The following is a 19,323-nucleotide window of genomic DNA, read 5'->3' as shown; positions in this document are numbered from 1 at the left end:
TTTTCTTATCTTTCTATGGTTTTACTGTCCATTACCTGTCTGTTTCTGTCAAATGTAAATATTTTTTACCAACTTTACAATCGTTTGTGTTTTGTTAGATTAGTTAGACCAACTTAAGAATTACCTATCCTTCAACCCGATGCATGTATTTTATTGTATATTGTATTGTTCGTGGCATAACTTTCAGCCTTTCGTTGTTTCAAAATCCTTTTTTTTTTTCTATCTAAAAGGTTTTTGTAAGGTTTTTTTCTACCAGCTCTAATAAATTGTGTACGGTATTTAGACCATAGCTAAACTATGCGGAGACAATCTAAAATTCCGTAGTTTAGATTTACCCAAACAAAAATGGCAGATGTTATAGACGTGGAAGATGAAAATATTTTAACTGGTATCTTTAAAGATTCCTTTCCAGGTAAATATACATTTACAGTATAAGTTAAGACACTAAAAAAGAACGCAGTCACAATTCTTTATATAAATATAGCCTATCATAGGCAACATAAGCAATACAAAATAATTGGGCCTTCCCTACAATATTTACATTAAATTAACTGAGGCTCGGTCAGCCGGTCGGTGTTGTCACTGTTGTTGAGTGACGGCTTACGCACATCACTCAGTCATCACAACGACGACTCTTCTACTTCTAGTAGTTCTAGTTTTCTACTTTTCTAATTCTAAGTACTTCTAACTAGATCTAACTTCTACTCTGTTATAGGGTAGAATATATTTGAGGTAATCTATCGTTTTGGGTACGTAAAATCGTCCGCGATTTGTAATGTGAAAAACAGGTGACTCCTTAAATTTTAATAATTATTTCACATTTTGAGGAGGATTTATGTTTTAAAAAATTTAAAAATGTTTCCTTGATTCATTTATGTACCTGTTTTTAAACAATTGAATTAAAACTTTTCCGTAATAAATGAAGACTAGCGATGTTTCCAACAGATGCAACCATGCTCATTTACTATAGCAGCCATCTTGTCTAAGTTTTATTTTTATAAGCTTTTAGCGCAAGATTCAGGCGGAAGTCACTCTATTTTACAAATGGCTGCTGTTTATATAGCAAATCTTGCTTGCAGACACTGCTGTTTAAAGTTAATTTCGGGCCTATACTGATATATTTAGCCATTGATTTAGGTTTATTATTCATTTATCTATAATATTTGACACAAACATATCACAATATACTTCTATTACAGCCTTGACAATGAGGTAACGTTTTCGTACATTAATAGCCGCGGGCGATTTTACGTACCCAAAACGATAGATTACCTATATTTGAATATAAGGTAAAATCTTAGTTTAGCGTCGTAAATTCCAACGTAGCTAGTAATGTGTAGGCTTTTCGATTCGCTGCCATCTTGTGATCCAAACTACATCCGGACTTTTTCAAGCGTACTTGAAAAAATTCGCCGTTCCGATGAATGCTAATTCTAGGCATCAGAATCGAAAAATTAAATATATTCGATACTATCATATGCGTTGAATTTTATCATTTAAATATTTCATTGATAGAAGTAGCTGTCATTTTACAATACTCGATACTGAAAGCGACCTAACGATGATAGCGAAAATCAATCGAAGCCGTGCAGTACCAAACCGCTACTTTCAGAACTAAATTTCAGCTTTAAAAAAAGAGAATAAGTACAGGAAACTAGTAAATAAGTAATGCCAAACCATTTTGATGGATGGAAATGTTGGTTTTATGGGCTTTAGAGCTCCTTATATATGAGATATTGCTCCTTGCGTGAAGTGATATAGATCTACGCAATTTTAATAATGGCGGCCGAGTTAGAATTTTCATGACGGCCCATAGGCATGAAATAAAAAATTCGCACATTATTGCTATTTAACAGTGTTTATTGAATTGGCAAGATCTAAGCTTATAAAAAAGCTTTTTTATGGATTAAATAAAATTCAAAGCATTGGAATTAATAGTCCCATTCATTAATAGACTCAATAGGGTAAATAATAATTAAAATTTTAAATAGGTCCTAGATTCCTATAGATCTAAATAAATATTGCTCTCCAGTCTAAACAAATTCCATTTAAATTTTAAACTTTTTATTAGCAGTCTATATTTATAGCCTAACCAATGAGTAAAATAAAAATCAAATAGTCTAGAAATAATAGTTAAAATATAGTACTACAGTATAGAGGCAATGGAATTTTTTAAAAAAAAAGTCAAAGATAAAATAGGAACATTTAACACTTTAACCATGTGATCTAAAGTCTAAAGCAACAGTAATACATTTTTTTTAAAAGTCAAAAAGAAAACAGAAACAGTAACACTTTTAACAATGTGATTTAATTTTACTTAAAAATAACAAACTAAACAACAGTAATGTTTTTTATATAGAATCTAGTACAGGGTGTGTACAGTATTATATCAAATTTCTAGTTCTGTATCAACTTTTCAGCGATTTCTGATTAACCGGAAGTGGAACTTATTCTACTTTCAATTTTTCAAAAGCCTATAACTTGAGTTCTGTTTCAGATAGACAAATAAAATTTCATATGTAAGTAAAAGATCTAATTTTCCACCTTCTTTCAAATTTAGAGTAATTTCCGTTGACCAGAAGTAGTAATGGACGCTATTTCCAATTTCTCAAAAATGCATGTGAATATATAAAGTACTTATAATATTCCGCACTATTATACACATTTTGTTTCGCGTTTCCTTGGTGCGCAATTCTTTTTTCTACAAGATTCTATTCTATTTTAAAAAGTTTAAGTACTTAAACATGGATTTAAAAATCGTGTCTATATATAGTATATCCCGAGTTGCCAATCCCCCGTAGTGTTATATAAGAATATTCGAGAAAGCTTAGGGGAGATCACTACTGGCTTTTTAACATTACTAGCCTCTGCAGATTTTATGCACATAAAACCATAGATTACCTTAGTCTGTTAATTAAGAATAGTAAGGTGTACTTTTGACCCAATTTCTTTATTTATCTCGCAAGCAACACTTTAGTGAAAGTAGCTTTGTATATTCTTGTTTTAAAATGATCTTACGATCAAATAAACTTCTAAACTATGATTCTAATGTTATGCCGTGTATGATTAAACAATGGTTTGGGAATAATTCTCATGTGACATGATGTCCTTAGGTGAGGTCACTATGAAGTCATATATACCCCCCCCCCCTCCCCATTAATGCCATTTTATTATAATCTTGTGAAAAACAAGGCGCGTTCAGATGTGTGCTGCGCCCAAAGCCAATCATTTGGCCAGATTTATTATTTGTCATGTCGCCTCATATCTTAAAAACATGAAGCGTTGCGCTTTCCTCATTGATGATTGTTTTTTTTTTTTCATTTTTTAAAGTGAAAATATGAATTGTTATGATTGCAGTTTTTGTAACATGGTATACTTACCTTCTGTCAATTTAAAAAGCATGGCATGTTAATTTTGTACAAATATTGTATAAAACAAAAAAAAATTTAAGTTTGATTTTATTTTCTACCATAATCCGCCACCCTCAGGCATTTACAATACATTAATTATTTTATTTTTAAAATTGTTTATTGATTGTATTAACTTTAAGCTATCTAAATTCATTTCTAAGATATTTTAATATGCATCTGAGAAGTTTTATTGAAAAAACTTTCTCATGTGACATCATGTCCTTAGGTGAGGTCACTATGAAGTCATATATACCCCCCCCCCCTCCCCATTAATGGCATTTTATTATAATCTTGTGAAAAACAAGGCGCGTTCAGATGTGTGCTGCGCCCAAAGCCAATCATTTGGCCAGATTTATTATTTGTCATGTCGCCTCATATCTTAAAAACATGAAGCGTTGCGCTTTCCTCATTGAAAAAAAATATTTTAAGTTTGATTTTATTTTCTACCATAATCCGCCACTCTTAGGCATATACAATACATTAATTATTTTATTTTTAAAATTGTTTATTGATTGTGTTAACTTTAAGCTATCTAAATTCATTTCTAAGATATTTTAATATGCATCTGAGAAGTTTTATTGAAAAAACTTTGTTTTGACTATAGTTACTAGATCTATATAATCACCACTTTAACATTTAAATATCTAATCCTCAGTTCATTTATAAGAAGCAGCATGGGAGAGGCAACTGGTGATTTAGATTTACAGTCTGATGAGTTTAAAGAATTTTCAAATTCTGAAGATGTGAAGCCACTTCTATCTACAGTATTTTCATCTTCTTCTGATATAAAAACAGAATTATCATTTTTAACTTTCCGTGATATCAAACCAAACATGACATTTATAAATTTTCAGGATGATAAAACCGTTGTTACGCCAGATTTTTCATCTTCTACAGACACAAAGTCAGAATGTACAACATTTTCCTCTTTTGATGATGTAAAACACCATATGACATTTCTAACTTCTCAAGATAAAACAACAGGATTTTTAATTTTTAAAGATATGGAACCTGCTGTATCAGCAGTATGTACAAGATCTGAAATTATAAAACCAGAATTAGAAACTTTATCAACTTGTGAAGATATAAAACCAGAATTAGAAACTTTATCAACCAACACAGAATTAGAAATTTTATCAACTCCTGAAGATATAAATCCAGAATTAGAAAATATATCAACTAGTGAAGATCTAAAACGTGAATTAGAAACTTTATCAACTAGCGAAGATATAATCCCAGAATTAGAAACTTTATCAACCAACAAAGATTTAAAACCAGATTTATGGACAAAATTTTTAGATTCTGAGGACAAACAACAAAATGGACTTGAAGAAAAGCTAAAACTCTCTGAAGATGAAACATATCTGTCTGTTGATCCTCATGATCATCATGAACAGTTTTTTCAAAGATCTAACTTGAATAAACAAGCTCAAGTAGGGGAGAGGCCACTTAAATGTGATGCTTGCAAAAAAACATTTTCAGATAGTTCTAGGTTAAGTAAACATAAAAAAATTCATTCTGGAGATAAGCCATATGAATGTGATGTTTGTCATAAAAAGTTATCTAATAGTTCTGCTCTAAGCAACCACAAAAAAATACATTTACTAGTTAGACATTATGAATGTGATGTTTGTCACAAAAGGTTTTCAAGGAATTCTCATTTAGCGGAACACAAAAAAGTTCATTCAGGAGATAAGCCTCATGAATGTGATGTTTGTCATAAAAAGTTTTCTCAGAGTTCTAGTTTAAATACACACAAAAGAGTTCATTCAGGAGATAAACCATTTGAATGTGATGTTTGTCATAAAAAGTTTTCTCAGAGTTCTAGTTTATATACACACAAACGTGTTCATTCAGAAGAAAAACCATTTGAATGTGATGTTTGTCAAAAAAAGTTTTCATATAGTTCTAGTTTATGTACACACAAAAAAGTTCATTCAGAAGATAAACCATTTGAATGTGATGTTTGTCATAAAAAGTTTTCATTTAGTTCTCATTTATATACACACAAAAGAGTTCATTCAGGAGATAAACCATTTGAATGTGATGTTTGTCAAAAAAAGTTTTCTCAGAGTTCTAGTTTATATGCACACAAAAAAGTTCATTCAGAAGATAAACCATTTGAATGTGATGTTTGTCATAAAAAGTTTTCATCTAGTTCTTATTTAAGGAAACATAGAAAAGTTCATTCAGAAGATAAACCATTTGAATGTGATGTTTGTCATAAAAAGTTTTCTCAGAGTTCTAATTTATATACACACAAAAGAGTTCATTCAGGAGATAAACCATTTGAATGTGATGTTTGTCAAAAAAAGTTTTCTCAGAGTTCTAGTTTATATGCACACAAAAAAGTTCATTCAGAAGATAAACCATTTGAATGTGATGTTTGTCATAAAAAGTTTTCATTTAGTTCTAATTTATATACACACAAAAGAGTTCATTCAGGAGATAAACCATTTGAATGTGATGTTTGTCAAAAAAAGTTTTCTCAGAGTTCTAGTTTATATGCACACAAAAAAGTTCATTCAGAAGATAAACCATTTGAATGTGATGTTTGTCATAAAAAGTTTTCATCTAGTTCTTATTTAAGGAAACATAGAAAAGCTCATACTGGAGATAAACCACGTGAATGTGGTGATTGCCCGAAATATTTTTCTGAAATAAAGACTCCCGACATATTGGCTGCCGATATAAGGGCTCAAGATAAGGGCTCCTGACATGTTGGCTCCCGGCAATTGGGCTCCCAAAATATTGGCTTTGATTAAATGACTCTCGACATATTGGCTCCAGACCAATGAATTGCATGACCACTATTGGCATAAAAGTAACAATTTTATCTTACCTCTAATACCACTATAAACTCTTTTAAATGCCCGAATGAACCAACAAAGCGAGCCCTTAACAGCTAAATTTCACCAATTCTAAAGTTTTGATAATGTTAAATTTACAACAGAAAAGATCTGTTGCTTAAAAGTGAGCACAGAAGTGTAAATGTATGATATACATGATGTTTACATGATAACAGCATTTGGTTTTGATAACCTACAAGCATACTGGAGGTAGGAGGAAGGTACAGCGTGGATCCTTCTCCCCACACACTGAGTTGGAACAGCCTATAACCGACTCAATTATGGATGTCATAGATAGATGACCCTTAAATTAAAACATACTATATTTTATAATAGATAAACTAATATAAAAATAGGGCCTGCCGAACAAGAGATGCATACTTTGTAATGTATTACATAAAAGTGTTGAATAAGCTAACTCTAAAGAATATTGATGAAGGGGTCCCACTGGCAGGTGTCATATTCAATGAGACCGCTTTGCCGGGAGACTTAGTCTCTACAGAAATGGTATTGTCAGTGGTCCTTTTGTCTGGAGCCAAATTGACAGGAGCCACATGAATGTGATCCTTGTCACAAAAGGTTTTCAAGGAATTATGATTTAACGAAACACAATAAAGCAGTTCATTCAGGAGATAAATCATTTGAATGTCATGTTTGTCAAAAAAAGTTTTCTCAGAGTTCTAATTTATATGCACACAAACAAGTTCATTCAGAAGATAAACCATTTGAATGTGATGTTTGTCATAAAAAGTTTTCATATAGTTCTAGTTTAAGGAAGCATAAAAAAGTTCATTCTGGAGATAAGCCACATGAATGTGATGATTACCATAAATATTTTTCTAAAATTTTTGCTCTAAGCAGCCACTAGTAACACATGAATGTTATCTTTGTCACAAAATGTTTTCTGGCAATTCTGATTTAAGGAAACGCAAAAGAGTTTATTCAGGAGATAAACAATTTGAATGTGATGTTTTACAGTTCTACTGTAAGCAAACATAAAATTGTTCATTCTTGTGTTAAGCTATATAAATGTGATGTTTATCATAAAGAGTTTCCACACAGTTCTACTCTAAGCAAACACAAAAGAGTTCAAAATAATCATTTAGTAGTTAAGCCTTATGAATGTGATGTTTGTCGTAAAAAGATTTCTCTGAGTTCTAATTTAAATAGAAACAGATGATTTCATTTAGGAGAAAATCCATATGAATGTGATGTTTGTCATAAATGGTTTTCTCAGAGTTCTTACTTAAATAAACACAAAAGAGTTCATTCAGGAGATATCCAAATGAATGTGATGTTTGACACAAAAAGTTTTCAGACAGTTCTTCTCTAAGCAAACCAAAAAATATTCTTTTATTAGTTAAGTGTTATGGATGCGATGTTTGTCATAAAAGGATTTTAAACAGTGCTAATTTAAATAAACATAGAAAAGCTCATTCAGGTGTTGAGCCATGTGAAAGTGATGTTATAGTAGGCACAAAGAAATTCATATATGAGATTTTATATGATATTTGTCATGAAAACTTTAACCAGAATGGTGGTTAATAATAATAATTATTAAATAATAATATGTTACATTACTTAAATTGTTGAAGCATCAATAGAATAGAATTTCTTATCTTTAACTCATTCACAATCTGTATATGTTAATAATAGGATAATGTTTAACATCTACTTCTAGGTCACTTATATATATTTATGTATATTTGTAAAAATTGCAAAAGGTTCATTGCATAAATTTTAATGTAATTTACAGGTAACAGAAAACTGTTCTTAATAAATTATAATAGTAAATTACCCATTTTTCACCATCTTTGCTGCTAAACATTTATAGTTGATCTTTTTCTTTGGTCTCATCAAGGTCAAGTGGGATCATTTACTAACACAACTATCAGTTTCTAATGCTTGAAACAATAACACCACATACAAGTTAAGCATTAAAAAGCAAGAACAATAAACCTGCAAAGGTTATGTTTTGACATTTTGGTATCATATTTTTAGCAAAATTGTTGTTTTGATGTGTTTAATTTTGTATTCTTTATTTTTATAAACACTTTGATGAAAATGTTACTGTAGTAAACTGGTATAAGATTGTAACATGAAATTAAAATTGCTAACTAAATCTATCAAATCCTTCTTAGTGTTTTACTACCAATGTCTGTATTCTAACATTAATTAATTCCAATAAGACCACTGTGTGTTGAATGCTGCGGTTAATTTGAGCCTCTTCTGATTATTTAATGCCTTAACATGCCAGTTAGTTGAGGTCAGTGTCAGACAACAAAGGCTTGCTTGGCATGTCATGTAAAGTTAACATTTGACTTTTATGACAGTATAAAAATTCTTCTGCAAATTATTAGTACATTTTTTTAAAAATATGTTCATTGTTATACTTATTCAACTTCATTTAAAAGCAAAAAGAAATGTAGTGTCTTTCTAATTCTCATTATGGGTACTGTAAACCATTTGAAAAAATTTATATTAATATATTCAATAGCACATTTTACACCACCTTGTCGCACCCTACATACGTTTTACATTTAACTGATACGGAAAAACATAATTTTGCAATCTTGTCCTAATGTCTGTGTGTCTGTGTGTGTGTATACACGATTACTTGAGTACCGTTACAGCTAGGTTGATGAAATTTCATATATAAGTATTTTATCAAAATCGTAGATCTGAATCAACTTTTGAGCGATTTCCGATAAACGGAAGTGGTACTTTTTCTACTTTAAGTTTTTCAAAAGCCTATAACTCGAGTACTATTTCAGATAGATAAATGAAATTTCACATGTAAGTAAAAGATCTAATTCTCTACCGTCTGTTAAATTTTGAGTAATTTCAGTTCACCGGAAGTAGTCATTTACGCTACTTCCGATTTCTCAAAAAACTAATGTAAATTTTTAAAGTACTAATAATATTGCGCACTATTATGCTTTTTTTTATTTGGCGTTCACTTGGTACGCAATTATTTTTCTACGAGATTCTATTCTATTTTTAAAGTTTAAGTAATTAAAAATGGATTTAAAATCATGTCTATAGCCCGAGTTCCCATCCAATGTTGTTTTATCTATAATAATAGTTTCGCTGTCTGTCTATCTATGTATCTATCTATCTATGTATCTATCTATCTGACAAGAACGCTCTAGAGAAAACACAAGCAATTTAAAAACATGCACAGTCAGACGGAAACGAAGTATGACGTCATATAGTAGAAAATAATTTCAAGCCGGAGAGTGCACACAGTAATATGACGTCATTGATTCTCGAGTAAACATTCAATAAAAAGGCAATTTTGTCTAATCTAAGTGGTTTGCGTGAAGAGTTTCTTTCATACAATTCTTCGGGTAGGGGCGAAGCCCCACCCCCGCGTAAAAACGTCTGAGCCCCCCCCCCTCCCCAACTCAAAAGAAATGTCTTCATCGATACTCTATAATAAAATTACCGCCTAATTAATGTGTCTAATCTAAAAAGTGGGTTTCTTGCAATTTCTTTCATGCAATTCTTTGGGTAGTGGCTAAGCGCGATACCAGTGTTTCTTTCAGACTTTTTCCTCCCTGGAGGGGCGGACTTTTTCTAATCTAAAAAGTGTTTAGCGTGCAGTTTTTTTTTCAAGCATCTCTTCCGGTAGGGGCGAAGCCCCGCCCAGATTCTTCCTTTAGTTTGTATGATCTACAAATGCGACCAGTGTTTCTTTCAGACTTTTTCCTCCCCGGAGAGGGGTGGGGGTACTTGAAATTTTCGGGGGCGGGGGTAGAATTTTCTGGGAGGGGGCATACACTGGAAAAAGTATATAATTATATTTCGTTGAATGGGACGGTAGACATGTTTTGGAGTGTGTGTGTGGTGGGGGGGGGGGCGAAGCCCCCTTCCTCCCAAGTAGAGTTGCCTGAAGAAACTCTTAATGCGACTTTTGTCATTGAGATTAGGTGCATGTTTTAGGGATATGCCTATGACTATATTTTGAATAAAGTACCGAGAAAATAGACAGCACTATCAACCTAGCGCCCGTTGTATCCTCCCTCAACGGGCCATTTTTCTCGTATAAGAATATTCGAGAACGTTTAGGGGAGATCACTCCCGGTTTATTTTTGCCTGTGGTCACCTGTCCCTGCTTGTGATCACTAGCGTATTTTTACGTTTTGATCCAATTTTAATAAACATCTTAGATCTAGATTTCTAGTCTTGCAACAAGGAAGATTGAATACTGAATAAGTAGATCTAGATCTAGAGATCTACGGGTTTGTTTGATTATTAAAAATATTAAAATTATATTTGTATTTTTTTTATCTCACGGCCCAAGCTCTCGAAGCAATTTACAAAGATGGCGGCGCGGTTTCGTTTCCACTAGATCTAGATCTAGGACTTAGAATTAGTCTAGGTCTAGATCTTACATCTTATTAGTAGTAAGTTAGTAGAAGAGGGATAAACAATAAACAGTGATTTTGAACCCATCTTCAATCTTAGTAATAGAAAATACCCGTCTCTTATTATAGGTCTAGATCTATACTAAGTATTCTATAGTCTATACCAGGGGTCTCCAAACTTTTCAGTCCGAGGGCCGCATTAACTATCAAATTTCAGTTCGGGGGCCAGTTTCTTCCAGGCATGTCTTTGATTTTGTCTGCGCAAAGTTCCTCAGCCATCACCAACAAACGATTTTTCCTTGTGTAATATATTGAGATAATTGTGAGGTCAAGGGAACTCACTCTTCTTGGATTAGTTATATTTATAATGTTGTTATTATTATGAGTGATGTCCCTTGTGTATTGTACTTCCTTCCTCTTTCCATCATGGCTGTAAATAAAGACTGTTAACAATCAACACGGCTTCTCGTCAGTGATTACAATCTATTACATTGGCGACGAAGGATAAATAATCCACTAGAAAGAGCACCTACTTACGCAAAAAAGAGGTTTGCTAGAGCATATTAGCTAAGTATTTCTAGAATAATGGCGCTGTATGGCCAAATAAAAGAATTTGATTCGAATGAGGAAATCATTCAAGATTACCTAGATAGGTTAAGCTTTTACCTTGAAGCAAACAACGTGACGATAGAAGCCAAAAAGAGAGCTGTTTTGTTAACAGTCATAGGGCCTCAACAATTTAGGCTACTAAAAGACTTATGCGCACCAGCTAGTCTAACTACCAAGAGCTTTAACGAGCTGAGCAAATTGCTAACAGACCACCATGCGCCTACCCCATCAAAGTTTCTATGTCGAGCTAGATTTGACGGTAGGACTCGTCAATCAAACGAGTCAATATCAGAATATGTTGCTGCTTTACGTCATCTAAGTAAATTTTGTGAATTCGGCGATACGCTGTCTGACAGACTATGTGAAAAGTTTGTGACAGGTGTAAACAGTCCTGATGTTCAAAGAAAGTTGCTGCTCGAGTCAGATCTAACATTAGAAAAAGCAATACAACTAGCAACTTCATTCCAGCAGTCATCTGATGCGGCGAGATCTCTAGCACCTTCAGAGATCCATGCAGTAAACAGCAGGTTAGTCAATAAACACCAACCCCATCAGAGCATTCCAACTTATGCTAAACAGCCTGCACGTTTAAAGCCTAGATCTAAATCTAGTAATAATTATCAAAAATGTCATCGATGCAAAGGTCCCCATGCATCTCATCGGTGCAAGTTCAAGTCTGCAACTTGTTATAAGTGCGGTAAGCAAGGTCACATTGCCAAGGCCTGCTTCGCAAAGTCTTCGTCTGTTGCTAAATCTAGCCAGTCAAGACAGTACCGCAACCAAAGGCAGCACTATGTTAACTCTCACCAAGACTACCTAACCCAACCAATGAACCACTCTACCAGTGAAAATGCTCAAACTGATTCGCAGCCGGATTTCAACCTGTTCTCTGTGAAATCAATAAGTCATGCTCCCATCAATGTACCAGTTAATATCAACGGTAAGAGCATCAGCTTCCAACTTGACACTGGAGCATCTCTAACAGTCATAACAAAGAAAGATTTTGACGCTGTCACAGGAGGATCAGTGCCTCTACAGCCATGTCACAAGTGTCTAACAACATACACTGGTGACAATGTTCCGGTAATAGGAGAGTGTATGGTTCATGTATGTTATAATGGTCAAACTTCCTCTTCTTGTGGTTGAAGGAAATGGACCACCATTACTAGGTAGGAACTGGTTAAGTGATCTTAAGTTAAATTGGGAGAGTATATGTTCATTGAAGAATGTAAGAGAATCTAGTCTTACTTCAATAGATAAAGTAATATCTGAAAATAAAAGTGTTTTTGGCAATTCAGGTTTACTAAATGATAGAACAGTGAAGATAAGCATTAAAGACACAAATCCAAGATACTGCAAAGCTAGAGTTCCACCTTATGCAATGAGGAATAAAATTGAAAATGAGCTAAGTAGATTGGAATCTAATGGCATCATAAAGAAGGTAGACTATTCCGATTGGGCAACGCCCATTGTGCCAGTGTTAAAGAGGGATGGTTCTATAAGAATTTGTGGAGACTACAAAGCTACACTGAATAAGCAAATAGAGCTAAATAGGTACCCTATACCTAACATTGAGGAAATTTCTTTGAATTTGGCAGGATGAGACAAATTCACTGAATTAGACTTTAGTCATGCTTACACTCAACTAGAACTGCATCCAGATTCAAAAGTCTATACGACAATAAACACACATAAAGGACTCTACCAATATGAAAGACTATGTTTTGGCATATCATCCAGCCCTGGAATTTTCCAAGCTGTCATGGACAGTATTTTTAAGGATATTCCAAATGTTTGTGTGTACATTGACAATGTGTACATAACTGGTAAGAATGACACTGAACATCTTGAAACACTTGATAAAGTCTTGAAAATAGTTGGTGAAAAAGGGTTAAAGATAAACAAAGATAAATGTCAATTCATGCCGACAGAAATTAGTTTTCTTGGTTATATATTAAGCAAGCAAGGTATCAGACCTCAACCTGAGAAAACAAAAGCCATTAAAGAAGCACCCAAACCTGAAAATACCCAACAACTAAGAGCTTTTTTGGGCTTGATAAATTACTATGCAAAGTTCATAGGGAATCTGTCTGGTAAACTATCACCACTGTACAAGCTGCTACAGAAAAATGCAACTTGGCACTGGGGTAAACAACAAGATACTGCTTTTAATACAGCAAAAGAGGCTTTGTCTTCTGACACCTTACTAACTCACTATGACCCAGGGAAAAGACTTATATTAACATGTGATGCTTCACCAGATGGTGTAGGAGCAGTCTTGTCCCACATGGATGAGAAGGGGGACAGACCCATTGCTTTTGCCAGTAGATCTTTGAACCAGGCTGAGAAAAATTATTCTCAGTTAGATAGGGAAGGCTTAGGCATCATTTTTGGTGTTAAGAAATTTCATAAGTTTCTGTTTGGTAGGAAGTTCACCATCTTTACAGATCATAAACCATTGCTAGGTTTATTTGGAGAAAACAAAACCCTACCTGAGCATGCCTCACCAAGAATTCAAAGATGGGCTATCACACTAACTGCATACAATTATGAATTAAAATACAAACCTGGATCTGAGAATAGTGCAGATAGTCTTAGTAGATTACCTTTAAAAAACCAAAGCCTTAGCTATGTACCAGAAGATGTATTTGTTCTCTTCACTATCATGGATAACTCCAATATAGATGTGAATGATATTAAAAGAGAAACACAAAAAGATGAGTGCTTAATAAAAGTATATGAGTACTGTAAGAATGGTTGGCCTGAAGAGTCTGTGAATGATGACTTAAGGCCATATAAAATAAGAAAAATGGAATTAAGTCTAAAAGATGGAGAAGATGCAGTCCATTATCAGTCAGAGTTACCTAAACAAAGTATTTGTAACTTAATAAATGATTATGGTGATATGGCAAATTCAAATGTTTTAAAAGAGAATACATTAGTAAGAAAGAATGTGATCATCAAACAACTTTGCTAACACCATTAGCACTTACAGAGACTAAAAGGGTAACATCAAAAGAAAAAAAAAGATTTTTGCCATTTAATACACCCACTTCAAATACTGGATCACAGTTGCAAAGTGATATGGTCCAGGATATTACTTTTAAACAGTATTTTTTGTTACCAACAAGCACTATCAGATTACATGAGAAAATTGATCAATCAAAGAAATCTATGTCAGTTAAGGATCTGAATAATAGCATGATACTTTCAGATGCCAATTCAAAAATAGTTCCATTAAATCATGACAAACATTCATTGAAAGAGAATTTGGTGTTAATGAGAATGTGTATCTAAGAAATTATGGGAGAAAGGAAAAATGGATACCAGGTCAAATTGTTCAATGTACAGGTCCTGTGTCTTATAAAGTAAAAACAAATGATGGACTTATTGTCCGTAGACATGCAGACCAGTTAAAAATAACTTGTGCAGATAATAAGTGTGAATCTGTCAATCCCACCAAATCTGAACAGTTCACACCAACTCAGTTTGTTCCACAACCAAGTTCTGTTGATATGAGTGAACCAAGTTGTCTGGAGTCAGAAAATATAAATTCTGGAATTAATGATTTTGATCCTAGACCTCCTGAGATAGAGAATCCAGGTGGTCAGAATCTTGGGTCACCAAATCAAAAGCCACTGAGAAGGTCAAGCAGGACAATCAAAGTCCCAAATAAGTTAGACCTATGATTTTAAAGGTCAAAAGGACTTTGACATCATTGTTTTGTATTTTAATTATGTTGTAACATATTGTGCATTGTTTGTAAGGATGTAATCTACCATAGTGTTCATGTTACAATATAATTGGTGATTTTAGGATACTATCAATTGTTCTATTGAGAGATGTGTTGTTGTGTTCTAAGGGTAAAGGGATGTAATATATTGAGATAATTGTGAGGTCAAGGGAACTCACTCTTCTTGGATTAGTTATATTTATAATGTTGTTATTATTATGAGTGATGTCCCTTGTGTATTGTACTTCCTTCCTCTTTCCATCATGGCTGTAAATAAAGACTGTTAACAATCAACACGGCTTCTCGTCACTATTTCCAATCTATTACACCTTGTACAAAAAGATCTCCGCGGGCCGGATGAGAGGACTTCGCGGGCCGCATGCGGCCCGCGGGCCGTAGTTTGGAGACCCCTGGTCTATACTATAGTTTATCTATAATTTAATATAATCTAGACCGAGACCTATAGGCTTGTAAATAGAAAATACTAAACTGTAATTAAACTAATGGACACCAACGAATTGACGAGATTCCTTCCATACGCCATAATCATAATGTTGTTGACATGGAATAAAAACGTGCTTTTTAGATTTAGACCGTAAAAAAAAATTAAAACTTAAGCCTAAAATTAATTCAGAAATTTTATATTTTTAGAATAAATGCTATAAAAGTTGCAAACCCAGATAACTTGAAAATTATTTGTTGAGTTTAAGGTTAAGGCTACATTTCTATTTATTTTCATCAAGCCTAAGTTATAACCGGATGTTTCACTTTCGTAAGACAAATATTGATTGGCTGTAAAGTAACTTAGTGATCAATAACTATTTGTTTACAAAACTTTGAAGATCAAGTTTTTAAATAACAATGCAAATTTAAAACCCCATGACCTAGTTTTCTATTTTTAGCTTACAATGTGTACAATAAAATTTATGGCGGCGTATCCAATAGCAGGATGCCATTGTTTATGTCGCCATTACACGTGAAAACCAAATTGTTTTTTCTTTGTTTTAAATTTTTATTTTGTTACCAAAAATATTAAAAACATCAAATACATCCAATCTTTAGTAAAGTCCGAAAAAAACCAGACAGGCAGGATTTTATAACCATATTAATTGTAACTACGCTGTGCATGATTTTTAAATTAATTTATGGACCTCTCAAATACCTTTGAGACTTTTCTCGCTGGTGTTCATTAAATTAAGCCTGGCTAATCCGTTAGGCCAGGGGTCTCCAAACTACGGCCCGCGGGCCGGATGCGGCCCGCGAAGTCCTCTCATCCGGCCCGCGGAGGTCTTTTTGTCCAAGGAAAAATCGTTTGTTGGTGATGGCTGAGGAAGTCAGAGGAACTTTTCCCAGAAAAATCAAAGACATGCCTGGAAGCAACTGGCCCCCGAACTGAAATTTGATAGTTAATGCGGCCCTCGGATTTAAAAGTTTGGAGACCCCTGCGTTAGGCGTTAGTAATCGGTAATCTATCGTTTTGGGTACGTAAAATTAAAATCGCCTGCGGCTATTAATGTACAAAAACGTTTCCTTGAGTCATTGTCAAGGCTTTAATATTATTAAATATTACGCCTATTCATTAAATTGTAGGCCTACCTTATTATTATTTTATTTATAAACAATACCCATGAAAACTAGAGATATAGGGTAAAGGAGGGCGTTAAGAGCCACACTTTTTAGCACCTGTACATTTTTAAAGATTTCTACTAATAACTAATCTAAGAATTTTTTAGTATTGAAAATATGGCAAAATTATTCTAACATATCTGACACAGTATAAAAATAATAACAAAGTCTATTAAAATTACTTTAAATTGGTTTAATTGAACATTTATTGTCATACCCCCAAATCAGTAATTGGGGTATTAGGAGTCGGGCAATGGGGCAATAAGTATTATCTCCTAGTTTAGACTAACTCCACAATAAAAATAATTAATTTCTAACCCCAAAATAGTTAATGCTGTGTACACACACTTTAACTGATACTAGCTATCACTAGGCCCCAATGGGCCCAGTCTACAATTGATACAATTGCAGGTGTACATAGGGCCTACAGTCTAGTAGTTTACAGTTGGCACATTAGTATGCCTAGTGTGTAGCTAGTATACTAGTGTGTAGCTGCCCAGAGTTAACATTCTTGTATGTAAAAAGGGGTGGTACTAACTAATCTGCCTTAATGCTTTCCCCTGATAAGCCATGTGTGCTATACATTACATAACATGACATGGAGGTGAGAAATGTTGAGGGGAGAGCAGTGGTGCTGGTTTCCCATTTGTTCTCCTTGCTGGACCCTGAGGGCCATAAATTACATAAGGAGCTGCTATCTCTGGTTGGCTGAGATCTAAGAACTAAGTTCATGTTACCTACAAAGAGATGAAGTTTTATGGTGGGTTAGATACAGGTGGGGTCTGGCTATCATGGAGTAGAGAAATTGTGAGGGGAGAGCAGTGGTACTGATTCCTTTTTGGTCTCCACCCTGCTAGACCATGAAGGTCATATATTATATAACATGCCACCCCAGATTGTCTGAGATCTGTAACTGTAATCCATGTTACCTACAAAGAGATGAAGTTTTATGGTGGGCCAGAAACTGGAGGGGGCTGGGTATCATGGGGGTAAGAAATTGTAGGGGGGGAGCAGTGGTATTAATGCTGGACCTTGAGGGTCATAAATTACATAACATACCACCCCAGATTGGCTGAGACCTAAGAACACTTATTCCTGTTACCTACAAAGAGATTAGAAGTTTTATGGTTGGTTAGAAATAGGTGGGGGCTGAGTCGGCTGTATTGCCCCTTAGGGGTAATAAGTATGTGTACCATTTTAAAAATTACCTGGCTAACATCAGATGGCTGAATTTTTACTTTTTAGATGGTTAGAATTGTATTATTATCATTTAGACACAAGTCTGTTTAACAATTAATACATTTTGTGTTAACTATTTCTAAACCAGTGTCATATTCAGTGGTCTAATCAATGAGAAACTTGCACATAGGGTATCAAGAGCCACATAACAGTATCTGTTATAACTTTTCTGAACAGGCAAGCTAGTGGACAAAATTAATGTATTCATGTAGATTTAGTTGTTATCTAACAAATAAAACCATTATGGTAATGATCAGTCAAGTTTTACTCTGATAATGATAAAAACTTTATAGCATGGTAAAATGGGACAAATATCTGCCATTTTGTTTTGGCACCAATAATCACTGTGCAAAAAAATTCACCAAAATAAAACTATTCTAGCCATAGCTATAAAAATAGTGTTAAAATGTACAACAACCAATGCTCTAATACAGGAACAAAGAATGGGCTTGAAAAACTCATTTGGTTTATTACAAAGTGAAGTTTCCCAAGTTATGTCTATTTGGAAAAAAAGTTCACAAAATGGTTTTATGGAGATGAGAAACTTTAGGGAAAGAGCAGTGGGATTAAATCCTGTCTCATCCTCTCCCTATTGAACCAAGTGGGTCATAAATTACATAAAATGAATCCTCTGCTTCTCTGTTATCAAAGAACAGCAGTGGTTGTTACCTCAGAAGTAGATTAGCAGTGTTATTGGGGGTTTTGTGGGGGTGGAGAGTTGTTTGGGGCTTAATACCACACGGCTCTTAACGCCTTCTTTACCCTATCTCTAACTACTAACAACATTTGATGGTTTTAGCTAATTTGTAAATTTGGGGCTTCTTCTTCTTCGTTCTTAATTATTAGTGTTGAATGTGATCGAGAATTATCTGCCAGTGCGTTTGAAGTCGAGACTTTGTTCAAATGTATCAACCATGAGCTTTTTGCCGACTCGACCACACCTCTAACACGATTAAGCGTTACGTGTCAACTGGTTATGCGCCATTGAGGCCATTGACTCTGATTTCAGCCTGCTTTTCTTTTTGGATTTGCTTCCATAGCCTTTGTCCAACCAAGAACAAACTACAAGGCAGCAGTTGTTTAATTTTGAAGTTGTCTCTCCTAGAAGAGTGGCTGTCCCCAGCTAACGAGTCTCATCTGCCTGGGGGTTCGAACTCGAGACTTTTCGGTTTAGCAACCATGTGCTTTACCAACTCGACAACGCCGACCCCGTGGGGCTAAAATACAGGGTTTTAATTATTGGTGCTTTTTAGCTTAGCTGGGACAGCTTTTTCAGTGACAATCATTCTTAGCTCTGGTCCACAAAATTGACAGGAAAGGGACCTTGGATGTTAGTAAGGATCAAGTGAGGGTGGAGTGTCGGTATGTGTCAATAAAACATAATTGAAAGGATGCTCGTAACTTGGTTATGTCATGTAAATATTTACTATTTTTTTTAATATAGGCTAATGAATGATCCAAAAATAATCACGATTTAAATGTTTGAG

General features: G+C 34.1%; 1 protein-coding gene across 1 annotated transcript; it reads left to right on the top strand.

The window, feature by feature from the left end:
• Positions 1-294: 294 nt before the first annotated feature.
• LOC131930497 (zinc finger protein 883-like) lies at positions 295-8,374 on the top strand. Its single transcript, XM_059287018.1, has 2 exons — positions 295-412; positions 4,066-8,374. The coding sequence occupies exon 2, from the start codon at positions 4,085-4,087 to the stop codon at positions 6,125-6,127; it is 2,043 nt and encodes a 680-aa protein (XP_059143001.1). The 5' UTR covers positions 295-412; positions 4,066-4,084; the 3' UTR covers positions 6,128-8,374.
• The last annotated feature ends 10,949 nt before the right edge of the window (positions 8,375-19,323 follow it).

The sequence above is a fragment of the Physella acuta genome, unplaced genomic scaffold, assembly GCF_028476545.2.
Source record: "Physella acuta isolate Inbredline_101_S28 unplaced genomic scaffold, ASM2847654v3 ptg001787l, whole genome shotgun sequence".
NCBI lineage: Eukaryota > Metazoa > Mollusca > Gastropoda > Physidae > Physella > Physella acuta.
The sequence above is the reverse complement of the archived record's forward strand: the minus strand, read 5'-3'. Positions and strand labels throughout refer to the sequence as shown.

Bases quoted from the DNA above. Each gene is read 5' to 3' on its own strand.
- LOC131930497 (XM_059287018.1), top strand. From the start codon at position 4,085: ATGGGAGAGGCAACTGGTGATTTAGATTTACAGTCTGATGAGTTTAAA.